Source organism: Limulus polyphemus, unplaced genomic scaffold (assembly GCF_000517525.1).
Source record: "Limulus polyphemus unplaced genomic scaffold, Limulus_polyphemus-2.1.2 Scaffold3872, whole genome shotgun sequence".
Classification (NCBI taxonomy): Eukaryota; Metazoa; Arthropoda; class Merostomata; order Xiphosura; family Limulidae; genus Limulus; species Limulus polyphemus.
Window position 1 is genome coordinate 62,767 of NW_013669482.1, and position 26,709 is coordinate 89,475.

The 26,709-nt window shown below is 31.5% G+C and overlaps 2 protein-coding genes across 2 annotated transcripts in view; one reads left to right on the plus strand and one right to left on the minus strand.

Annotated features, from left to right (window-relative positions):
• Positions 1-20,242, plus strand: part of LOC106470197 (mitochondrial sodium/calcium exchanger protein-like) — a 42,087-nt gene extending 21,845 nt beyond the window's left edge. Inside the window, exons 9-15 of the mRNA XM_022398806.1 lie at positions 4,533-4,687; positions 7,970-8,106; positions 8,633-8,807; positions 9,632-9,707; positions 13,238-13,318; positions 19,174-19,238; positions 19,796-20,242. Of these exons, the coding sequence (XP_022254514.1) occupies positions 4,533-4,687; positions 7,970-8,106; positions 8,633-8,807; positions 9,632-9,707; positions 13,238-13,318; positions 19,174-19,238; positions 19,796-19,975 (869 nt within the window). The 3' untranslated portion in view covers positions 19,976-20,242. The remainder of the gene's footprint in view (positions 1-4,532; positions 4,688-7,969; positions 8,107-8,632; positions 8,808-9,631; positions 9,708-13,237; positions 13,319-19,173; positions 19,239-19,795) is intronic.
• A 155-nt stretch (positions 20,243-20,397) lies between these two features.
• The window catches only part of LOC106470195 (ubiquitin-conjugating enzyme E2 L3-like), a 17,298-nt gene continuing 10,986 nt past the window's right edge, over positions 20,398-26,709 (minus strand). Inside the window, exon 4 of the mRNA XM_013930734.2 lies at positions 20,398-21,826. Within this exon, the coding sequence (XP_013786188.1) occupies positions 21,672-21,826 (155 nt within the window). The 3' untranslated portion in view covers positions 20,398-21,671. The remainder of the gene's footprint in view (positions 21,827-26,709) is intronic.

The window sequence follows — 26,709 nt, forward strand, 5'->3', positions numbered from 1 at the left end:
AAAAACTATTATTTACTTAAAATCTTAAAATATCTTTCTTTAACCATTAAGAATTTAGCAGATTTCAAAACTGTGGTTTTGTATTATTTAGCTAAGTAATAACTTCAGTTTCCGATATGGTACATTACCTCTTCTTATATAAAAATCTCCCAGTGGCACAGTTTTGATACCTGTGGTGAGCAGAGCACAGATAGCCCATTGTGTAGTTTTGTGCTTAACTTCAAAAAACATCTTACATAAATATCTATTATTGTTTAGTGCTGCCCTCTATATGCAAAAATATTTTTACACACACCACAAGCCTCTAAAACCCATCTGGAATGACTATTTCCAATGTGTCTTGCATGCAAATTATCATGCGACAAACCTCCACCAATATGAACGTGACACACACACACACACACTATTCAATTCTATTGAACTATCACTTGGCTGTACTTGTGTTATAACATTTATTTTGTGCTCTCTTCAAGTGTTTTATTTTAATTTTTTTCCATATCTTTGCATTACTTTCTCTCAATAAGTTTACTTTTTATTATACAATAGTGATATTTGTAACTTAAGTTACTCCAAAGTGGAATTATTTTATATTACTACTTGGTTACAGAATTTATTACTTCATTACAAAAACTTTTTATTCATTTTTGCCAACACATTTGTGTTTGATTATTCATTTTGCATTATGAATTATATGTTGCCACTTCGGAGGTTATATTTTCTATTAGCACATTTACATAGGCGTCAGTTCACAGTACTCCATGAGAAGATTTTTGGCTGTACTCTGTTGGGAGATTGATCATCCAATGAACTGACTTCCATCGGGCCTCGCCTTGAGTTTGAGGGCCCACACATTTGAAATGTAGTCCGCCAACTTTGGAAAGTTAAGACGTTCTACTGTTATGTTTTATTAATAATTTTATTGTTAATATTATTATATTTAGTTATTTGGGTTCCATAACATAAGTTTCATTAGATTGGTTAATACTTATAGTTCAGGTTAGCAATTAGTCTTAGTTTTATATTTTCCCCTATACCATTCTCTTAGGCTTACCATGGTCTTTGTAATTTTAGGCTTACCTGTAATTCATCATATTGGTTTATCAATCATTAGTTTACCTATATTGTTTTTTCTTCCATGAATCATGTCTCATACTTATGTTATTGTTACTACACACTTCCATAGTTTTATACAATCACATCTATTTAATTTTTGTTATTATTTACCTTTTATCCTTCTTCCTATTCACAAGGTTTGTGTGGAACCTTTGAGATGGGGTCCACATAAACTTCTGCCAATATTGTACATACTTATTGTTATGTTAAGTTTTAATTTTAGTGCTTAGTGATATTCTTTGTTCTGTACTGTTCGATTAGGCTTAATAAGTTGTCCTTGACCTGATTTGGGGCGAGATGGAGTCCTTCATGTGGCCCTGGGGGTATCTCTCCTCCAGGAGGTGCTGATTTGAATTTTCATTCTGAAATGGGATATTCTGGGTAGAATTTAGACTCCATGTTTCCTGCTCCTTCTTTCACTAGAGCTTCCTCTCCTGAGGACTCATATGATCAGCCACCTTCTGCCTAACTGGGACTTTAGGGTTGTTTTACATGCTTTATTACATCATGCTTCAAACCCATGGCCTCCTGTTCATTATATCGCCTTTCCCTCACAGTTTATTTTTTATTGCTGTTAGCTTCCAGATGTCGTTGTTCTGATTTATTTGCCATTCATGTTCAGTGGACTCTCTATCATTCTACCTATGTTCTGCTCTATCCCAACCAATCATTTATTCCAAAAACTCTTGATGCCAGAGAAGGAAACAAATCTTTTTCTCCTATTCATTTACCTGGCATTTCTCATCCTTACAGTAGATCAGACCCAGATTGTTTGTTATGTCCCGCAGGGGGCTCAGATGTTATGTGGCTCGTATGGAACCATTTCGAGGCCTTAGGAACAGATTTTTTATTCATTGGGATCCTGCAGTGTCAAGGGATTTATCACCTGTTACTTAACCAGATGGCTTTGGAAGTTGATCCATATTGCCTATTTGGGCTTATCTGTTAATGATCACAATATGCTCCACGTCATCTCTCAACAGACTCGAGTTTTATTAATGCCTTTGGCTGCTCGGTTGAACTGTTCTTTAGAAGATATGTTGCAGGCTGGTATGTGGACTTCTCTCGACATGTTCATATCTAATTACCTTCACGATCTGGCAGTTTCCTCTTCAATGGGATTTCGTCTTCCCCCTGTGGCTGTGTTGACTACCTCTACTAGATTTTAACAGGGAGGTGTGTGACATGTTATTTGACTTACAGTTATTGTTATTTTCTCTTCTAGGGTCCCTATTGATTTCTTTTGGATCCCACTCAGTGGCGAGTGTTGCCAAGCCAAGTATGCTTGTACTTAAGTTCTGCATTAGTAAACTTTATATCGGTTCCTGGTTGCAATGGGCTCTGTTGAGATGAGGTGTTACATAAGACCATCTGGATGCAATTCTGGATGGTGATATCTTATTACAATATATCTAATGGACCACGTAAAGTTTTGCAAATTAGATATGGCTCAGGGCAGTCAACTGTGGTATATAAAGACTGGAGCAATCAAACACAATGTTTGATGGCAAAGATGAAGATCAAGAAATAGCTATTAGTGTTAGCAGAGGTATGTTTGGATAACATTTTCAGTTTAAGAAAATAATAACTTATAATTCCATGGCCACACAATGCACATTGCAGAGATGGAGTGTTCCACAAGATTGATTATAGATTTATCCTCATGATATGTTTGCTTCATTAGGTTACCTGTTCTGGACCGAACTCACCCATAGACTACATGGGTAAAGCAGAAGGGGATTACTGCCATGCCTTGTATTGAATAAATCAGTATGGTCTGCTTTTCAAAATAGTTTTGTGGTCTCCCATTGTACTGTCTCAGGTGTTGTCATTCCTCCAGACTCTCCACTGCACTTTCTCCCCTCTTTTCTTCTACTTGAGTTTGAGAGTCCTTACCACCTTCCAGTTCCAAGCTGCTGAGGTGATGGACCATGGAGGCATCCTCCTACATGTGTTAATGAAATATGAATAATATATAAATGATTATAAACCATACAGTTGAGAATAGGGTGGTGGTGTTCTACTGGTGTAGATGACAAGATATCCTTCACTATAACATTGGAGTGAGCCATCAAACTTCTAGTTCACCCCTTTGATTGGAATCTCTCATCCTACCCCCACTTGAATGTTGGTTCCCAGTCTTCACACATGTATTACAAATATATCAATTCCCTCACTCATTTCTACTCTTGTTACTCCATCCGTGTAGTGGATCACAGTGGAAGTAATTGCAGATTACTGTGGTTCTTCCCTTTCACTATCCCTCAATGCTTATTATTCTGAGGATGTTACTGTGCTTGGGGTGGTTGCGGTCATTATATTTTTTGAGTGAGATGGTTTACGTTACATCAACATCTTTTCGATGCCAGATGTTGGGTTTGTAGGTTGATCATTCAATTTCTCACATCCTTATCATGTGCCCATTCATAGGTTGAGAGGTACGAGATTCCCCCTGGTCTCATGAACTTGAGGTGAAGATGGTATGATCCTCTTTTCTACTCCCACTTTAATGTCGGTTCCTGGTGGCCTAGGTTTTGGATTGTAGTCAACTTGCCGGTGGTATGATCCTTTTTCGTACCCCCCCACATGGATGTTGGTATCTTGAATTGTAGTTCACTTACTGATGGTATGATCCTCATCCTAGCCCCCGCGTGGATGTCAGTTCTCAACAGCAGTTGACTTGCAGCATACAGTCTGTCACACCCTAGACACACTACACCTAGGGGCACATCCTTGATCTTACCTAATTTTATATTTTCAAAGATTGAGTTTAATAAATAATGTATGGTTGAGATCACCATCCTGCCATAGTTCTCTTCCAGTTGGATGTGTTCATCCATCCTTCTGCCCATATATGCAACATCTTTCCACAATGGGTAAAGAATATACCCGTGGTGCGACTTCAAAGATCTCCTTTTGGGAAGGGTCCTTCAGACACTTTGGAAGAATGTTTATTTCTTTCCCTCCACTATTCAATGTGGGATTCTGGCTTTTTATGTGACAAAAGGTAATGTACCATATCAAAAGTTATAATTTTCATATACTGAAAGTGTATTTCCAATAGGTAATTACCTCATCTCACACTCCCCACTGAAAACTGGTGCTTCCATTTTCTGCCAACACTCGAAGTGATAGTTTGGTAGAATTGAATAGAGGGAGTCAAGAATGTGTCATGCACTTATTGATGGAGGGTTGTCGCATGATAACTTGCATGTGAGATGCATTGTAATTAGTCATTCCAGATGGGTGGAAGTTTCAAGGCTTGTGGCATGCAGAAAAACATTTTTTGCATATAGAGAGCAGAACTGAACAAGAATAGCTACTTATGTGAGTAGAGGTGAGTACCTATTGGAAATACATGTTCAGTATAGGAAAATTATAACTTATGCACAATATATTTTCCTTGTTTTTGACATTAGCAACCAGAGAAACTACAGATTGTGTTCCAAGTATAATTTTAACTGACCCGATGGAAATATCTCCATGGAAGGATTTTTTGTTCCATCTATCACCATTTGAAATTCAGGAGTGGAAGAAAAAAAGCTGGTTCTTTCGTATTTTTGAAATAGTGAAGGTAAATTGAAATAATTTATTTTCTTTTAAGTAAAAATAATGTAACTCCATCTATTGTAATAAAAATGGTTGCTTCAGTAACTACTTAATAATTAACTTTATTGTGTAAGTGTTCATGGTTTACAAAACATTTTGTAATATTTTCCCTGGAACAAGTCAAACTTTATTTCTCACCAGATATAATAAATATAAAACTTTGAGATTATTTTGCAGCAGTATGATATATAGATAAAATAGAAAAATAATTGTTTGAATACAACTATATTTTTGCTTATTGTATTCCTACTTAAAAGTTTGCATATAAATGTCAGAGTATAAATATAATCTTATTCTTCCCATCCTGAGGATGGTTGATATCACAATGCTGGAAAATCAAACCACATTTTATAATTTTTCACACTCGAACACCTTTTCCTAATTAAATCATGAACACATATGTACAGTGTGCTTATTTGAAGTTAGTAAATTAAATACTGTATTGTTTTCATTTTATGAAATTTTAAAGTATATTTTTCACTTTCATATAAACTTAAACTACAAATGTTCTTGTGAACTATATTATGCTTTAAATTATTTTTTAAGTTTCTTTAGTGGACTGTTTCTACTTCAATTTTTAACTTGAATGATGAAAAGAGAGGGGCTTTTGTAACAATACTTGAATTGTCATTATCTTGGCATTAATAGACATGTAACATTTGGTAAAATGTGAAAATAAGTAAAACATTTTTATCTAATCTAGAATATTGAAAAGACGAAATTAATGAATTACATTGAGGAAGATAATATTTCTATCTCTCATTTAATTCCCATGCTTATCTAAAATTATTGATTCACAGTATTAGAAAACTATTTTAAATATAGTTCTTGGAATATAATAACTAATGCTATTGAAAATTTCAAACATGTTTGAAAAGTAATTTTGTAAGTCTTTAAAACAAACATTATAAGCCTCTAATTTTCATTAAAGTGAGACATAATTATTCTTTAAAAGAATTTACATTTAGAGTATGATGTATATTTACTAATTAAAATTTCTCCAAAATTTTAAGCCACAGAGTATTTCAGTATAATATTTTACATGTGTAAAATTGCTTTCATTTGCTATCTGTTACTTGTGAGTTTTCTTCTCAAGTTATAGAGTTATTGATGAATAACTAAAATGTTCAAAGAATTCATAAGGTTTAAGAAAATTGGATTCTTAAGAAATTTGCTGGTATTATGCAGAAACTAAAGATAATTGTGTAAAAGACTGGTGTTCTTTGCTGATGCAAAAGTTGATTGATTTTAGTTATTCTGTCTTTGTTGTAGAGACTTTAAGTTAGTCTTACTTATTTTCAGTTAGTAGTTCTTGATTGCATTTTTTTTTCAGTCAATAAGTTCATTGTTGAAATCTAATTGGTTGCCTATACCATTTCTAATATGTTCAACTCTTTGCTTAATTGTGAATGGTCCAAAACTAAAGTTTATTATCCAACCAGTGATAGTCAAAATTTAATAAGAAAAAGTTAAAATTATATTCTATCACTTGGTTGTGTTAACATTTTGCAGATCCCTTCTAATCTGACTATTTTGGATACATCTTTAGACCTAGTTAAGTATTATGTATAATAGTTCTAGAATAAACTTTTGTGATACTTTTTGTTTGGCAAGTTTTGGTATTATTATTTTTTCCATACTGCTATAGATGTAACCATTAGGTTTGGAAAACTAGTACCAATATGACTTATTTTAACTCTTATGATAAACCATATTGATGCACTTGGTATAACAGTATTAAAATGTAATTAATAATTGAGATGAAAAAAAAAAAAGATTAAGCTATTCCGAAAACTATAACAATATTTAATATTTTGCTAGAAGAAGCATAAAAAGTTGACAGAAGTTACCAATTCATTGCTGAAACAATGTGATATATCAACTGAAAGTTTTCATAATTTTCTGAAATCTGTATAGTTTATAAATCCACCATTTTACACAAACGTTCCTAAGGGATACAAAGTAAGAAAGTTTGTGTATGTATGTATGTATCATCATCATAGCACTTCAGTTTTTCTATGTATATCTTTCGCTGCTTCTTTAATACCACAATAGATATACTTAAATATTGCTTGTGTACTGTGCACATGTGGATCGACTATTTCATGTATGTATCAGATTCTGTGATATACATGCTCAGGCACAGTTCGTCAGTGCAAGGCTTAGCATCATGTATAATAATATTTCGATATGAAAAAAGTCTTCCAAATAATGAGAAAACCTAAAAGTAATAAGATAAAATAAGTGATGACTGACATTTGTTTAAAAAAAAAAGATACCTTTATAATAGTAGATTCCATTGTACAGCGACCAAAGAATTTGAAATCTATTTTTTTACTTGGGAAGGAAGAAGTTATAATATCAATTCATTTACACTTATATACTAGAAATACTTTCAAATCTATTACAGATTGGAGCTATTAAATTTGAAGTACTTTGACAGCTTAAGTTTTTTATAGTTGAGTGAAAAAAATGTATCGTGCTCCTGTTTATAGTTCAAAAATGGCTGAGATTCTGTTAAAATTTATTTGAAAATATGGTAGGTTACACATAAATTATTCTAAGATGCTGAGAAAAATTTATAAATTTAAATGGCTTGATGTTTTAAAAGTTTTAGAATATTTATAATTTACTTATTATTAGGCTAAGAAATGTTGGCTAAGAAATTTATATAAGTTGGCTTTATGGTAGAGCTCTTTATTTTGGAACTGAAGAGCTGGGTTCGAATCCATGCATTACCACAAAATATTCTTTGCACTTTAAACTGTCAGTTGATAACAAGAGTGACAGTCAATACCTTAGCATGGGTGATATAGTGCTGCTGGCTGGCTGTCTTCCCTTTGATCAGTAGTTCAAAATTAGGGATGGTAACAGATAGCCTCTAATAGTAGCTTTGCCACAAATACAAAATTGAAATACATTATATTAAAGGTTTAAATAGAAGAATCAGAATACATGGAAAATAGTATCAAATATGTTTTAAGCAGATGTTAAGTGTCAAATTATGATTTTTAGTTGTTTTTTAAAATAAAATTTAGTATACCAATCAATGTTGCAAGCTTTACATTAGATAATACATTGTAAAATCTTATCCATATTATAAATTATCATTAGTTTTTTATGGCACCACATTACCTCACCAGAAAGTTAACAAAAAAAAAAGAAGTAACAGATATTGAGGATTTATTGTTTTGATTAAGTTTCAGATTATTGAATTTTGATCAGATATTTTTGTGGTTCCTACTAGGCACCTGTGTATTTCATTCTCACAGTGACCACTCCAGTAGTTGATTATAAAAATGACAGAGATAACTGGTGCCGTTACCTCAATGTTTTACAGAGCTTTACAAGCCCCATGGTCATCTTCACAGCAACTGGAAGCAAGTATAGCTTCATTGCATATCTTAATAGATTTTGTTTGTATATTTATTGGATTACAAACATTAATTAAGTTAGTAAATGAATTGAAGTATTTATCCACCTGATCTCAGAATGTATTAATATTCACAAAGTGAAATTATTTTCAGTGTGGTTTCTTTCTAAACAATTATTTGTATGTGCAGAAAAAGCTTGTTTTTTAAAATTTATATAATTACAATAAAATTTAAAATCTATGGTAGTAACTTGTATGCTTAACATTTTGAGCAAGTAATCTTTTTCAAGCCAGAAACAAGCTTGTCGGTTAATGACAATTACATGAATGTAATTTGCATTTGCTCCAAAACATCACCAAGTAAATAAATTACTATCATAGTTTTTAAAGGTGATTTTTCTCTAAAAGTCTAATTTATATATATATATATATATATATATATATATAATTAATTTGTATTCACAGATAGAAAAATTATTATAATAATCTATTTACTTTATTTTGCACAGTAATTTTCAGTGGTTCTTGGTAATTCGTTTTCCCACTGTGGGTTTTGATGAGTCTGATATCTCTACTACTTGCCATTGTGGGGTTTATTACATCATCCAATCACACACCTCCAGTATATCACTGGATTTTTGGCTATGTGGGATTTGGAGTGTCGGTTACCTGGATTTATACCCTAGCTAATGAAGTTGTTTCATTACTACAGGTATGTTTATTGTACTTGTCTAGGTCAATTTTTCCCTCACTATATATTTTTCAAATAATCTTACACTGTAGATATATTCAATTCAATTATTTTCCTTCTAGTTCACAACCAGCATACATTGCACATACTTCAAATTTGTTTAATAGATTGCTTTTAAAAAAAAATTAAAAATGGATAAAAGAAAATGATTACAAATACACACATAAAAGTTAATAGTTTGTAAGCAGCCTTGTTTTTCTTTCTAGCTAAGAAAAGCTTCAGTACAAATTTTCAATCATATACATTTAGCTGCTAGATTTGTCATCTTGGGAAACCCCCATTAATATTTTTTTTATAAACACGATTCTTGTGTTTTAAGCTAACAACGAATTATGTGTAAAGTGATTTTAAAAAAATTAATTTTTGCATGGTATTTGAAAGCTAATCTTTTCTTATACTATGTTTTACTACGTTATCTTACTAATCCAACAGTGCTGATAGAAATTACTTTTTGTTTTGCATGAGTAGCAAGTGTTGGAAACAAACCATGTGTATTTAAAAATATTTAATTTAGATAGTTTGTCAAGATACTGTACATTGATTTTTTATCACATGATATACATGACTTTTTATTCCAGACAGTTTATCATTCTGTAATTAAAATAATTATAAAAAACTTTACTTTTTTTGTAAAACCTGAAATGAGAGTATGCTGATAAGTAGTTTGGCTATTGTTTATTATAAAAGTACCATTCACACATACATAACTTTGTAATCTAACTTTATGTAATTAAAAACATTTCTATGGCTAAATCTGAGTATATATATGTTGTTTTTTTAAAAAGGCAGTAGGAATATTGATGGACCTGAGTGATGCTATTCTTGGACTAACTGTACTTGCTTGGGGGAATAGTCTAGGAGGTAAGATGTTTGACCCAGTTTACCTATCATAGACACACCTATTAAAGTTATGAAACTGACTAGGTATTCAGTACTGTTTTACTTTTGGCCTTCTGCTTTGTGAAAACTCAGTTGTTTTTATAGTGTCTTTATGGTTAAAAACATAATACTATCATTCTTCTGCAACTGCAGAATTTTCAAGCTAAATTCGGGTGAGACTACAGTCTGCTTAGTTATGGTCATTTATGTATAACTTGTTGTGGTAAAGAACAATATATGGTCACTAAAACTTCTCTCTTAAAATAATCCTTATCAAAACTATATTACATATTTTTCTGCTTTAGCACTGGAGATTTTGAATGAATTGGATTTCTAGTTTGAAGTTTTATTTAGTAAACTGAATAAAGTTAAGTGTATACTGATATCATTTAAAAAGCTTTACAGGATAGAGAGAGAACTGTTTGCACTATTCACTACGAGTTTCTTTTACATATAGCTCATCAGTATCCAAGTAGGCAGGATGTAAACCACAATCTAATTTCACATCATTAAGTGTACCATGACTGAAACTTTGTGGATTTAGCAGAAAATATACACTAACTGAAGTTTTTAATTAAAATTTCCAATCAATATTGGGTTGAACTACCTTTATCCATGGCTTCAATGTAGCATAGATTCCAAACAGACTAGAAGGTGTCTTGTTGGATTTTAGCTTATTTGAAGTTGATTCATAGGTGTCAGCAAAGAATACTCAACCAGTATGTGTGTGTGAGACAATAGCTCTTTATGATACAGAGAAGTGAATATCTATCTGAAATAAATTTTCAGGTAAGGAAAATGTTAACTTTTAAATAGCTGATCAGAGAAGTGGTCTTTGATAACAGAGTTTTTGTTAGATGACCATCAACTACCACACCACGTTGTAAGTTGGAGACTTTTACTCTTAACTTATTACTTTGCACCCTAACCAAAACACGATAATAGGGTTCAAGCAACCAGTTGACATAACACATGATCTGTATATTTTACATATGCATATAAATGGGGTGGGGTCTTAGTAAATGGATCACTTACTGTATTGTACTGCTTTAATTAAAGAAGTTGGTTTATATTTTTTCGTATCATGAAAGTGATATGGTTGGTTGTAGCTAAAAATTTATTTTAAACATGGACAAAGTTTAGAATTACACAAGCTACCTGTCGCAGTCACTAATTTTGAACTGTTGACTAGAGGGAAGGCAACTGTCTTATCCATGGGATGTTAAGTTGTTTAGTTATTCAGTCATTCTATTATTAATGGGGTGTTATAAAATTAAGAAAGACTAGAGCTTTTTTTATGATTTACAACTAACTTGGTATATAGTTTTCATATTCAGATGAATGTATATTTTCAATACAATTTTACAGTTTACACGTCCATACTTCACAAAAAAAGTCTTCATTTCAATGTTGTATAAGAAAGATTCACATAGAGCTTGAAAAGTCTATAGAAAGCCCTTGAATTTCAACAATCACTTTTAATCAATTAATGGGGCAATCAATTAACAAATACCATTAATCATCCAGCTCTAATTACATGATGATAAACCTTTCATAATGATAACTAACATACAAAAGCATCGATAGGAGTTCCTTACTATATGGCTCATATTTTGTTAACAAACTGTGATTTAAACGAAGAGATTTTTGATGCTGATATTTTTCAGTAGTATTTGCAATTAATTAAGTGTGGCATAAATCTCATCCCTCTTAACTAACAATACTGGTTTCATTCGAAAAAATAACTCTTTGCTTGCATGTTCATAATAATAATAATAACACATTAATAGTGCTGGTTTTAAATTTTCATCTTCAATATTTTGTACTGCATCTAAACTATCTTATTTGCATTTATAACTATATCATAAAAAAAAAAGTTCAACACTTTCAAATTATTTAAAACCACAGAGAGTACTTACAGAATCAAGTATTCTGTGACAAGCCTGCATTAAGGTAGTTTGAGGCCCTGGTGCAGTTATTTTTTGAGGCTCCTTGAGTAAGGTACAAGCAAATTTGAAATTAATTATAATTAATACATATTAAGTTAATTACAGATTATGAGCTAATTATTTGAAGTAAATTAGAATATGATGCATCTAACTTTTAAGGATGATATATTACGATTATAATTATTTACTTGTACAACATGGCAAGTAAGAATGAATTAGGTGCATAAAAAACAATATGGTTATTGTACAACATTACAGAAGCATGCCAAAACATTACCCTAAAATCATGCTTTGGTGGAAGCAAAATCTCTAATTGCTAAACTTCTGTAATTTAAGGCTTTCTTATGTACAAAGCGCTTTTAATAACGGATGAATAATAATATAAGGTCAAATGAATATATAGTTTTGACCCACTCTCCACACCTACCTCTACCTTGCTGTAAATTACAATTTGTTAATAGATTTTACTAAGGCCAACTCTCATTAAATTTATAACCAATAGATAGCTTAGATTTCAGTTGATTGATTGTCATATGTTTTATACCATGTGATGTTACAGATAATTGACAGTTTAACTGAGGAGAAAAACAATTTTCCCACAAGAACATAATGGGAGCTAAAGTTGAATTTCTAATTGCTCAAGTCACGTGATTAGAGAACCAGAAAATTTCTCACAGAAACACCAGTTTCTCAGTTGTTCACGTGAAATTATTCTGCATTATTCCCTGCATTATTTACTTTAAAAAATTATTTTGTGGACTAGTAGCATTGATGTAAAGTAGTAGGGCTAACATAGGACAGTTGACAGCAAAAAAAGCCACTACACAGGTGAGTGATATATTTCTTGCTTTTCTTATCTATTCTTTATTTATTATTATAAAAGTAACTTAAAAATGTAAAACTTAGAAAGTTTTAGGCTAGATAAAGTTAAATTATATAATATAAATAAATATAATGATGATAAAAATTTTCTACGAGGTGAACTTGCCCTGACTAATAGCTCACAAGTTTTATATAACTTAGTGTAACATTTGCTTCATGTTATCCTATATTTTGACAGTTCTTATGGCAGGAATTTAAAAAATCACGGTCCAAAAGGCAATAAAACTTAATTATAAACAGTTGTATAAGGTTAAGAAGTTTTAAATGTTGTTTCCTGCTTCAACTTGAAGTAATTATAGAAAGAAAAAAGGGTAATTTTGATTTATTTTGTATTTTTTTATGGTGGTTACAAGGTCAGTCAAATTGATCTAGTCTGTATTGAGTAAGAATAGAAAAAAATAACAGATAAAATGTGAAGATTTATTAAAAAAAGAGAGAGTGAAACTGATGGTCTGGATAGTCAGTATGGCCCTGGCACAAATGCGCCACAGTTCATGCAGCCCTGTTCTGTGGAGGTAAATATATCCTGAGTAGGTTTGGCAAATGAATCATGTTAAATATCTGTTCCACACTGAATCTGTTAATGTTTGTAATCTTTTTTTTTTTTGACTCAAAATACAAATAAAACATTCTGTTTTTATGTATTGATAAGTTTTATGAATGACCTTTGGTTCTTTTCAGATCTTGTTTCCAATATGTCAGTGGCCAGAATGGGTTTCCCTCAGATGGGTTTTTCTGCTTGTGTAGGAGGACCACTATTAAGTATCCTTTTTATTTTTGTATAGACCTTACTTCTAGCTATCATTAGACAGCATATAATATCAGATCTGAACTACATTGAGTGCTTTTATGTGATTTATCTTGTATGATGTCTATAAAAGTATTTCTAGTTTTTACATTTTGGTGCAAACTGTGGGATAGTAAGTTTAGTTATTCAGACATACTGTTATTAATGGGGTGTTAAAAATTAAGATTAATTTTTTTTATGATTCACAACTAAATTGGTTTATAGCTTTCATATTCAGTACATGAACATATATTTTCAGTAAAATTTTATGTATGTATAAAGTTTTTTAGAAATACTCCTTTTGTAGTGGACACATCCATACTTCACACACACACAAAAAGTTCATTTTCACGTTGTATGAGCAGTATTAACACAGAGCTTGAAAAGTTCATAAAAATCACTTGAAAAATCCTTAAATCAAATTATTCTACAAAACTTCAATGTAACAAGTCCTCTAGTTTTATCTCAGCCATTCAGAAGTTTTGTAAGGTCAGTCAGTCCCTAAGTTGTTTACTTTCATTAATAGTCTTTGTCTTCACCAGAACAGTATTCCGTTCAGTTCCCATGTGGCTTTCCGGAAGTGGAATTGTTTTTGTAATTTTTCCCAGCCATACAAGTATTAAGGTGATGGGAAATTATATATATTACACAGCAAGCATCAAGTGTAAAGCAAAACAGTGAATAACAGAAAATAGTTATAAATGTATGTTTATACTAGCTGGAGTACCTGTTCTCTTGATGGGAGTTATGTAAATTCATGATTAATGAAAGTTATTATCTTAGGACATGAAAAGTTGCTTCCCTTATATGTAATTGTAAAAAATGCAAAACACCCAAAAAAACTGCCAAAAAAACCTTCAGGCCCAGTTTGGTGAAGATTCATCAACAGAGGGCAAAGTAGTGGTACAAAATACGAAAATGCCCATAAAAACCTCGAAATGCAAAACTGAACATTTGTGTGCATCTCCCCATGGACCCAATGAACCTCCATCCACAGGAGGTGAGGTAGTGGTAATAACCACAAAACTGAAAATTTGTATGTATCTTCATACCAAATTTGGTGAAGATCCATCCATAGGGGGCAATGTAGTGATAAAAAACGCCCATAAAAACCACAAAATGCAAAACTGAAAATTTGTATGTACCCCTGCATGGACTTAATGAACCTCCATACCAACTTTTGTGAAGATCCATCCACACCCTGCAAAGTAATTACATGAACATACAACAGACAATACTATTTTATGCTGTATTATCCAGTCTTTCATCATGGGAAGTGTGTATTCAATAGGAAATGGTTAGAACAAGATAAATTCAAAAATTGTCAGAAAAAACACAAAGTATGTTGTTATAAAGTGTATTGTTTTATCTAACAAAGTAAATGATATGTGCAAAAATGGGTTGGATTGTGCTAAGGTTATATATAAAAAGTATTGTATAAATTTGAAGGCTTTTGATAAAAAACTGCATGTTGAGTTTCTTTCGTAGTGGGACAAAACTAGAAGTTCTAGTGCTTGTCATCCCAGCATTGGGCTCTCACTGTCACACATATGTTTGTTTTTAAATATGAAGTACTGCAGGCTGGAGTGTTTTGGACTGTTCGTACTGTTGCTACTCAAAACTCTTATAATTCCAACACTGATATAATTAAATTATTTCAAATGTTCCCAGACAGTAAAATAGCTGCAAAAATTGAGTGTGGTGATAGAATGACTGTATACCTCAGTATATTGGGCTTGGCTGAACACTTGAAGAAGCTGTTATTGCAGTCTGTGGAGGGACATTTTGTTGGATAGTTTTATGAAACACTGAATAAAAATAATCAACAGAAGCAAATGAACATTCACCTGCAATGATGGATTAATGGATGTGTTGTCACCCACCATTTTGTATCAGCATTTCCAGGTAAGAGCATATGTCTAAAACTTGGCCTTTTTATGTTTAAATTACATTTAGTTTTATATAATTTTTTCCTGTCACTATTTATGAGTTGAGTGAATTGAACTGCTATAAAATAATCATTACAAATCTGAGTCAAAAATAATGATTTAAGACTGTATTCGATCTTTGAAAATGTTGTGGAACTAATTTATTGGGATACCATACTACTTATACAGTTTATTGATTAATTTGTTGAATGCCTGAAGTTTTATCAGTAGTTGTGTATTGCTATTAAAATGTCTATCCAGGCCATGTTACAGCAGAGTACTTAGCTCAAACATTTACTGAAAATATGTTTGAGATATTTTAACATCAGAGATACAGTTCAAATCAGTACGGACAGTCCCAATATAAATTCGAATGTCTTTGACATTATGGGAAAAACTTTGGCAAATGACTAGGACACATCCCTCATAAACATTAGACCATATAAGCTTCATATTGTTTTAACGCAGGATCTGTTACTACTGGCTGAAATATTTCATTTGTATAACTTATTTAAAGGTTCTTCAGCCAGGAGGAAAGACTACTGCAAAATTGCTTTAGACTCATCAAAAATGCCTGTGAAGTTTGTTAACCATTGATGTTTGAGAATATAACTGTTTATGATTGAGCATTCTCAGTTTAGGATGATGTAGCATTTTATGTCAGTGCAGTAAAAAACAAGTCTACCAGTACAAATCTTTCAAAACCATTGTAGAGGTGGTCAGTAACCCACTCTTCCAAGACAGCTTCATTTTGAGCCTATGTTGACAACTTTCCAAAAAGGTGTGTCAGTGTTCTGCTTTATTTCAGATGACCTAAGTAGAGTCATCTGAGCATGAATGTGGAGATTCATTATGCAGCTTCTTGTGTTGACAGACTTGCGAATTTTATGTTGACAAAAAAAAATGCTGATACTGGGATTTTAGTACAGAGAGCTTTCATACAAATGTAGATGTTTTCTTGTTAACCTTTTAATCTGTGGCTATGTAAAATCAGTTGGAAAGGTAATCAATGTTTCTATCTCTAAGGGACTACTTGCCTCAGCTGCAAGTGCTTAAAGCCATTATAAATCTTACCTGCATGATCAAAGACAGCAGAGAAGAAAAAGAGATGGACAGTAAAAAGGGAAACACATTAACATGGATATAGAACAGTTACATAAGTCTACAGACAGCCAAGCAGAAAAATCTGGTTTTTGTAACTGAGTCAAACTCTTTAAGGAGAATTGGCAAAGAAAAACAAAAGGAGTTGCTTTGAAGAAACAGAGAAAGAACTGAACAAAACATTGCTTCAACGTAAACAGTAAAGTCAAATTGTTTCTTGAGACTTGTGGTAGTGATGCAGATTTTTGTTCTTAAAGAGAAGGTTTCTCTAAATTTATTTTTTTATAAGAGAGTCCGACACACCATGATATTAAAACAAAATTGTTATTTTTTGTTCAGAAATAAGATTCTGATGCATAGGTGAAGTTCTATCTATATTAAAGTTTTGGACTTTTCCATATCAGCATTAACATAGCATTCTTGATGAATGTGGACACAGATTTAACATTACTTAAGTTCTATGGAGTTTGTAGGTAAAGTGCAGCTTTAAGAGGGACTATCTTCCAGTTGTTCTTTAAACACCACCAAAATGCATTATTTTGGATCCTGTGAATGGTGAAAGATAATTTTTTGTCAGACATTTCATGAATGTATGTTGTTGAGAGTCCTTGACAAACAAAAGTTAAAGCCTAGGAAAGTCCTTAGGAATGATTGTGTGCAAACACTGATGAGTCAACACTATAAACTTAAGGCACTTTTAGTTAGTCTATGGGTATTCCATTTACAAGTTCTGACTAAATATCTTAAGATTAATTGTATAGAATGTAAATGCATAAATTAACTGAGGGGATATCTGAAAAATTACACATTGTTTCAAAAGGCACATGGTATGAGGACCTTTTCTACAATTGTTAAATTTTTGTCATCTACATGATTATGATTTCTGAACCATTTAAAGATTTACTGATAGGCTAACAGTTGTGTGTCATTAAGCTCCTGACTATTACCAATAAATTCTAACAAGAGTAACTGTATAAGCTATGATATACTCTTTATGGTTCACTGAAACTGTTATATTTTATAACCATATTCATTCCTTATAATAATTTTTAGCCACAGCATAGCGGCTCATAGAATGGCGCCGAGTTTTTCTTTCATGTACAAACTTTTAGCTCATAGCTCCATCTCTTGACTGATTTGAGATCTAATTACAGCTGTGGCTATTGATGATTCCTCTTGTTTTAAATATATATTGTACTTTATTTCTTTAAGTATTACATTTTGAATTTTTTCTCAATTTAACTTAAATCTCACAAGCTAGCTAATATTTAAGAGCTTAACTGGGAATTGGATCAAAAACATTTAACTGTGAGAATGTACAGTTGATAGATCAGTACACTCTACTTGATTTACGCAGTAACCCTCTTTAATTTGTATTTTACAAAAATTATTTCAAGATAAAAAAATCAACTGAAGTATATTGTACATCATTTTAGTTATACTTAGAATGTTGGGCCTGTTTGGGTTCTGAATTACTCCTATTTGGATTTCTTGCACTGTCACTAGGGGTCCTTGTTTAGAGATTGTTCTTGTTTTTATTGGTTATACTCCACATTTACTTGCTTTGTTGTATGAGCTTTCAGCTGCTTTACAGCAAGTATCTTCAGACATAATGACAGACTGACTAACTTTAATAACAGCTGAGCATCAAAATTACGTTGTTGATGATAACATTATGGTAAGTATGATACATCGGTAAGCTCCTTTTCTTAATTATAGATACGTTCAAGCCATATCCTGTTTTTTGTTAACAATAAAGAAATGGATTATCAAGGGCAAGTATATGTTAAAAATAATGCTTCAATCTTCTACCATGCTGTAAACACCAATAAACAGTAAGGCTGCCCAACTTAAAAATGAAAGTAAATTTTTTTCTCTACATGTGTATATATGCATATAGATGTAGTACATTGTTTACTGTTATGTATAGTTCAGAAGTTTTTAAGAACATGTCCCCCTAGTGGCTCAGTGCAGATAGCCCATTGTTTAGCTTGATCTAAAAAAAATAAGTGATTGTTCTTGAACACCACTTTTTTAGCAGCCTGAAATATTTTCTACTTGAAAACTAGTTTTTTTTTTCAATAAATGCATCATAACCATATAGTTTTTAATATTTTAGTAAAAACAGTCACTTATTTTAATTGCCTTCTTTTTAGTAAAATAAAAAATACCTGGTATCGCTTTTCAAGTATCAGTTTAATCCACAGACATATTTTGAAAATTATCATTTGAACTCTCAGTCTCTAATTTTTTTACTGCATAGTTTCTTGGTCTTCAACTTAGGTGTGTTAAGAAAAATAAATTCAATTTACACAAGTAAAAAAAAACAACATTTTGTGATTAGTGGTAGCATTGTTTATTTACCTGAAGATAGTATCATTCATATCTTAAGACAATAATAAATACCTGATTAACCCATTCATTGCAGGGAAAGGGTTAACAAGGCAGTTTAATTATGATTACTGCATATTTGGGCTAATCAACTTGAATGTTCACCTGCATTAGCGTGTCAGGTAACTAACCCACTTAGAGATAAGTGCTGTAGTTGAACAGTTAGTGAGGCACACAAGAAAGTTTCATTGTTTTGTCAATTGCTTCTGTGTGTCAATTTTTAGGATGGTTTAAGTGAAGTGAACTGAAAGGAAAATAAATCATTTTAATGATGCTTCAAACTCACTGTTTATTAAAATAATCCTAGTAATGAAACACTATTGATTTTACAGTTTTTAACTTTGGAACACTTACAATAAAGATAGCTTAGTTTAAAAAAAAAAAAAGACAGAGTCCTTAACATCATACAGATTTGCTTCTTGGATTTGGATTGCCTTACACATTAACTCTGGCAAAAAAAGTACATCCCCTAAAGGTTAGTGTCACAGATCTACAATATATGAGTAATATATCATTTATTTTCCTTGAGTCCTTTATGGTCCCAAATTGAGTTGTTTTATTATGAAAATTACATAGTGGCAGAATTACATATGCTGAGATTCTAAACTGCTGTACTTGCAAGAGAGTTGATGTTAATTTTTGTATCCATTACTTACCATGCTACCCTTTGTTTTTAGTACTATGAAATACTGCTGAAACATGTAGAATTGTAACTAAAGTTTGATTGTGCATGGAACCTTTTTTTTTAACGTCCAGTCTATAAACTATGAATGTAAAATTGTAACAACTCATGAACATTCAATGAGCACGATGCCACAGATTTCAAAACATTTTTGAATTATTTAAAAATTATTTATTATTAAAATTCAAATTGTATTACTTCAGCTGATAAATCCACAACCCACATGATAAGAATTCTTTAGGCATTTTCAGTTACTTGCTAATCCGTAATGAAAGTGCTTATCCATAGAAAAAAATAGTTTCAATATGTTGTCTGATTTAATATTTTGATAATGCAAAATTTTTTTGTAGTTGCAGTTTACTCGGCATGTTGAATTACTCTATGGAACTCTTACGACTTCTCTTGTGTCTACTTTCATCATTCTACCATTGTTAAAGTTCAAAGTGAAGCGTGTGTATGGTGTTTACCTAATATTAATTTATCTAGTGTTTATTACCTTAGCCATATTGATGGAAATTCGAATAGTATAAGTCATAGTAATTATATGATATAACTTATTTCTCAAATTGAAGTAAGTATTCCTTAAACTTTTAGTTTTAAAATGTCACTACCTTAATGTTACAATAAAATAATTAATTAGAATTGAAAACTTCTTTACCAAAGTTTGTAGTTGTTGTGTTGTTTTCTCTGGTCGTAACAGAAAGTATGTGTATGATTACAATATGGAGTAAAGGTATAAAGCAGTATAATTCCTAGTCAATATTTTCATAAGCACTAACTTTTTTACTGTTTTTTTTTTTGATAGAGTATTAAATCAAATGAAGTAAACATCTGATAACGTTTACAGTTTTTTCCAATTGATGATACTGTTTACATGTATACTTGTGGTACAGTTAGTTATTTTATGGACCATTCCAATATGTATTTATATAACAAAATCATAGAAAATAAGTGAAGGCAATTTAGCTTTAATCTGCAATATAAACATAAAAAACTAATATTACATTCTTCTTTGTGGCCTTTACAGCTCCGACTTGTTAAATATTTTAAACATATTTCAGACTTCAGAGTAAATGAAGAGATATAATGCAACAGTAATAATTACAAATCCATCTTGATACTTCAATTCATCTTTCATGATCTCGAACATTTTTGTTCAGAATAATGGTTGTCACAGATCAATGTAAGGTACTTTTTATACAAGTAAGAAAAATTATTTTTTCAAAGGAAAGAATACTTATTTTTGGAGTTTGAATGTACAATGTTATGAAATTTTTTCAGTTTAAATCATGTTTTTATTTTGCTGTAAACCAAGGTATTTGATTTAAGTATACTTGTACAATGTACTTTTTGCGAGAATATGTTACAATAAAAGCATAAATAACATATAATGTCCTATATTGGATTTTCTACTCTTGAGCACTATACTAGTTTCTATTTACACTATAAAAACTCAAATAATTTAGGACACACTGGAACAATACTAAATTACATTGAAAAGTCATTATTTTGAGTAATAAGGATTGCTTAAAGCTTTTACTTTGCAGTTTCCAGACATTTTTTTAGGGTTGTTACAAAATTTGATTTGTGCAGGTTATTAGTATAAAACTTTAAAGTATGGCTAATATTTTTTCCACATGTCTTTAATCTACACACACCTTGAACTTATAACTTATCCAGGATATTGAGATAAAATGAGATCAGATACAAGTAATATCACATATTTGTTATTAATAACTTTAAAAGAAAAAAAATGGAATAAATGTATATTTTTCACCAGACTTATTTAAAAAAATGTTTACAGTGGATTAAACTGTATAAATGATTTCTTCACTGTTACGATTTTAGTTTTACTAACAACACACACACACTTAGCTAATGATCAACTTATTTTTCACAAATACATAAATCTTGATGTATTCTACATAAAATAGCTAAAATAACGAAAAGCACTTGTGACAAAAATATATAAGAGGAACTTTCTTTGGCTTTAAAAGCTCAATATACATTATTATCCAAGTTCCAACACTTGGGATAAGTTCAGTCATTAAACAAAAAACTAACCAGCTACATCTTTAATATATTTTACTTTTGGTGCTGGTGAGTTGATGTTAATTTTTGTATACATTACTTAGCACACTATACATGCTACCATTCTTTGTTTTTAGTGTTATTCTGGTGTGTAATACTTAATAATAATAATAAAAAATAAAGATAAAATTATAGTTACTCTGCTGGCCGTTTCTCTGAAAACTTCTTTGTAAATTCCTCAGCACTCTTGAAAAACTTTTTCTTGTCCTTGGTAAACTCTTCAGCTAAGTCTGCTCTTAGCGGGTGTTCAGGTTCTGGATCATTGACTAAAGCTACTAGTGCTTGAACCACTGAAAATAAATACTACTTATACTAATGGGTATGTTTAAAACAACATATATATGTAAACAACTGCTTACTAAGATATTTTGAGACTACAGTAAAAATTGATAAAAACATCATATGCAATAATTGTAGACAGTTTTTATTAAGTATTTTATACATTAACTTAGTAATTTAGTAGTGATTTTAGCAGGATTACATTCTTTAATACATTGTAAGACACCAACCCTTAATCTGCATACCCAATAACATTCCAAAATTGAAGGTAGTCTTTACACTGTAATCAAGACTGATAGTGTGTGATAGTACAGGATATTACTACAATAGCTAAACGTTATTATAAGTATTATTTTAGTTACAGTTAATCTGACCATCTAACAAATGGTTCATGTTAATCTTGCATATAATTTTTAGTGGGATATATTATCAAAAATGCTTTTAGTTCTCAGGTTTTTTTGCATGAGTTGTATTGGTACAAATTGGGACAACTTGTGTAACCAATAAGAGAAAAATCACCATGATGACCAGAATGCCAAATGTAAAATTACTTGAGTGTTTTGCTTTCAACCAGGAATGATAACCATAATATGTAAGTACATCTGAATGAAAAAATTAACCCCTTGAAGACATGTACATACTTGCATATGTACGAGAAGAGAGATCCATTGTATAGCTACATACCTGCTTATGTACTATAACTTCAACATTTATAGTTAGAAGCGGAAACACTGTATAATTTTGCTTTCTTTTTCTAACATTTTGCCGTATTAGTTAGCTACCTCTGACAAAAGTCATGACATCATCAGTAAATTAGCTCTTCCTCTCAGTTATGATTGGTTGATACAGGTGCACTTGGGAAATAATGTGTGAGTCATTCACCCCCAGGAGTCAGTTTTTGTTTGCCTTTGAAGTGTGACTGTTTCATTAGTAAAAAACATGGCTGCAAACATTCCTTCTTGTAGTGATGTTGACTATTTCCCAGCTCATAGTGACAGTGAATGGGATTTATGACTAGTTCTTGTGATTTGGAAGAATCAGTGCCAGTTGCAAGGGAAACACTGACTGGGTGGAAACTAATTTCCGATACGTTTACTTATGCTAGGCCTGAAGACAATGCTCCATTGAACCAGACATACGAAGGAATAAACCCCAATATAAATATGGCCAGTGAGAAATATAGTAGTTATTTCAAACTCTTTCTCAGTGAAGAATTTATGCATTATTTGTGTGGATATATAAATGATCATGTTAAAGAACATTTCGATATGAATCCTGATTGCAATAACAAAATTTATGGAATCTAGTGGCATGATGTTACTACTATTTTTATACATTGGATTATGTACTGTAACGAATTTGTTATTACATATTGATTTTAATATCAGCGTTTGTTTACATTAAGTTTATATTTAGAAAAATGTATAGCTTATACTGTTAAATATGTATTGCGAAACTCCTGCCTATTCTCCAAAGTTGTAGAAGATTCTCGTAAGTAAGAATCAACAATATATGTACATATGTAAACGTTTAAATTGGTATTGTTATGTGATGTGAATTTTTTAGAAAACCTCCACATGCCTATAAATATAACAACATGACATCCCCCACAAAAAAAGACTATTTTAGTTTGCTATAAACTTCTGTAACTATAACTGTGGTTGTTATAATGCTTATCAATCGAAAAACTACAGATATTTGACCAGGAACCTTTACAAAGTTCGAGCATTACAAATCATTTAACTTCAATGGATTCTTATCGGACATTTGTACCTTTACAAAGATAATATATAACTTCAGCGGTAAAGAAACTCAACCTGTAACCAGTGTGTGGCTGGTGAATAATAACAAAGCTAGCTAGCTTCCCGTTAAGCGAATCGTACTTACATCAACTCGTAATTAACTCGCTCATTGTGAACCCTCGGTAAGATATCAAATAAGATCCAGACTAGAAAAAAGACTATATTGCTTGTAAGTTTGTGAAACTTTTATTTATAAATCATTGTTTTTAATAACTATCTACAATAACTGTTATTGTAAATTGCATTGTTGTGTGTATATTAAAACGTATTTGTGTTAAAAAAGAAAACTGTGTATCAATCTTGTTGGCAAATATCATAAACTGACTATATATTGGCTTTTACTTAACTGCTAAATCCAAAGCACAATTTAACAACTAAATTTAAAGTATCATTTAGCTCGGTTTCAGACCATTTGAAATTCTAATACGTAACAGTACGTTCAACCAACTTCATCAGTATTGGTAGCGCTCTTCTCTTTTTCTGGGAATTTATTTTTACTGCAGTGATGTTATGAATCAGGTCAGATTCTTTGCTATCATTAAATTCTTCTGCTTCTCAAATGTTGCAGATGTTGAAAGAGGGAATGCTCAAACTCGATTAGAATCTTTCTTTGACCTCTAACATGAAAAATGTAAATATGTAGTCGATGCAGGGGAAAACATTGCACTGACGAAGCTTTGGTACTTTGGAAGGGTAGGTTAGCTTTCCGGCAATATATAAAACCGAGATCTCACATTTTGGGTTAAAACGTTTCATCATGTGTTCCTCAGGAAATGATTTGAGTGGATGTACTTGGAATTTCAGTATATATTATGGAAAGGATACATACCGGTTGCCATTTGCTATGCCCCAAAACCTTTCAGTTTCAGGAGAATTGTAGTGTATCTTGCATAAAGTGTACTAGACCAAGAACAACACATAATTGTTGACAACTGGTATTCCAATTAGAGGTTAGCCGAGTATTTAGATTTGAAAAAGATGTGCATGACAGAGACAATAAGGCCAAACAGAGGCCGAAAAAAAGTCTACCCAAATTCACAAGTGCAAGGCATGATAATGTTCTAATTGTGCAATGGGTTTACAAAAAGGATGTTCTGGTAATTACAACAAAGTATGAGGCCTCATTAGTTGAAAAGAATAAAACATATTTAAACATGTTTAAACTCCCTGGCATGGTTCAAAAAGCTAGGCCTACATCTAGTTTCTCAGATAACACTGAATGACTTTCTTGTCTGTAAAAGGCATGCTGGAAACCAAAAATTGAAGTATTCTGGTTATCTCAGCACTGTTGACAGTCCACACAAATGGTGGCTTTGAAAAAGTGAGAATGCAGTACCCACAGCAAAACAAAAGAGGAATGAAGCAAATTAGAGGAATCAGTCCATGCTCTGGTGTCTATTCCACCTTCTGTAAAAGTAAAAAGACCTCAAAAGAACTGCCTAATATGCACAGAAAGGAAAGTAATAAGGACCTACTGTCCTGAATGCCCAGAAAAGCCAGGCCTATGTTCCACTGAACACTTCAACGTCTGCCATTCCAAAAAATAATAAGCATAGCAGCCTTGCTGTCATCCATAAGTACTCTACTAGAGCAAGCTGCAGAGATATATACACATATACATACATACACACACACACACACACACACATACATATAATGTTAAGGTTAAGTGTAATATATAATAATTATCAGTTATATTGAGTTTCACATATATACGTACTTTCTTTGGCCTATTTCTATACATACATGTATAAATATATCCTACATAGCTCATATATAACATAAAACACAAATATATTACAGTTTTATGCAAAAATAATCAAAGTAAAAATCCATATTATGCAACAGAGTGCAAAACTGTGTATGGAGCTCAAGGGGTTAAAATAGAAATACACTTAAAGCAGTAATAAAGAAATAATAATAAAAATTCCAAATGAATAAAAAAAGTTTTGCATCATTCATAATGACTTGCAGGGGCTTTAAAACCTTCACCGTATCTGTTTTCTGCAAGTACTATTAAGGTATTAAAGTTAAAATGAATTTCAACATTTTAAGACATTATGTACACTAGAATGAGACTATAGCAAACCCTCACTGCGTGTATACAGAACTTTAAAAAAATAAATTCCCCGACTTTTTTTAAGTTTTCCCTGACCATTCACTTAATATAAACATATATATATTATATAAAGGAAATTATGCTCATAAATCACCACATTAACTACTTTAAATGAATTATTGAGCTTGTATACTAGATGTAGTAATTAGTCAATACATTTCTGTTAGTGATTACTGGTCAAAAAAAAAACTTCCCTGACTACATACACCCTGCCTCAACCATCAAAGCTCATTGGCTCCTTAATTTCTATATTTTACTTTTTGTAGAAGGATAGAAAGGAGTAACAAGAAATTTATTAATCACAAAGTAAAATAATACATGTTTACTTATGATGAACGTTACAGTAAAAACCCTATCATTTTCAAAAAGTCCACTTTTGAAACCACTCAAATTGGGTTTCTTTCCTGATGCTAACTTTTATTCTGTATGCTTTTGAATATCATGACAGTAACAATATATAATCAAAACAACTACCAATTCTCTTGTAATTGTTAGAAACAGAACCTTGGACACATTACTGATTAGTGACATTATTTAGAAATAAATTCCCGTGAACATTAACTGCATGTAGTTTTTATAGTGTGTGGTTTTCATGGCAACAACATAAACTATAGTTGAACTAAAAAATTAAACCAGACACACAAAACATGCATATACCGCAGTTATATATCACGAGAAAAAGGATAGTGCTAGAGTTGTCCTTAGCCTCCAGACCTTTTAACACCCCGAGTTTGTTTTGTCATCTAAAGCAGTGCTTCTCAACTTTTTCAATATCAATCACCCCTATAAGTTTTTCACAACAGCTCACTCATCCCAGTTTGAAAAAAGTACTAAATTAAAATGCAAAATTCTTTATTATGACTTAAATATACATCAAACTACAACTAGAATGAATACAACATAAAATAAACAATAATACTCATTCACCCTGATTCTTATCTTATTAACCCAGTTGAGAAGCACTGCTTTAGAT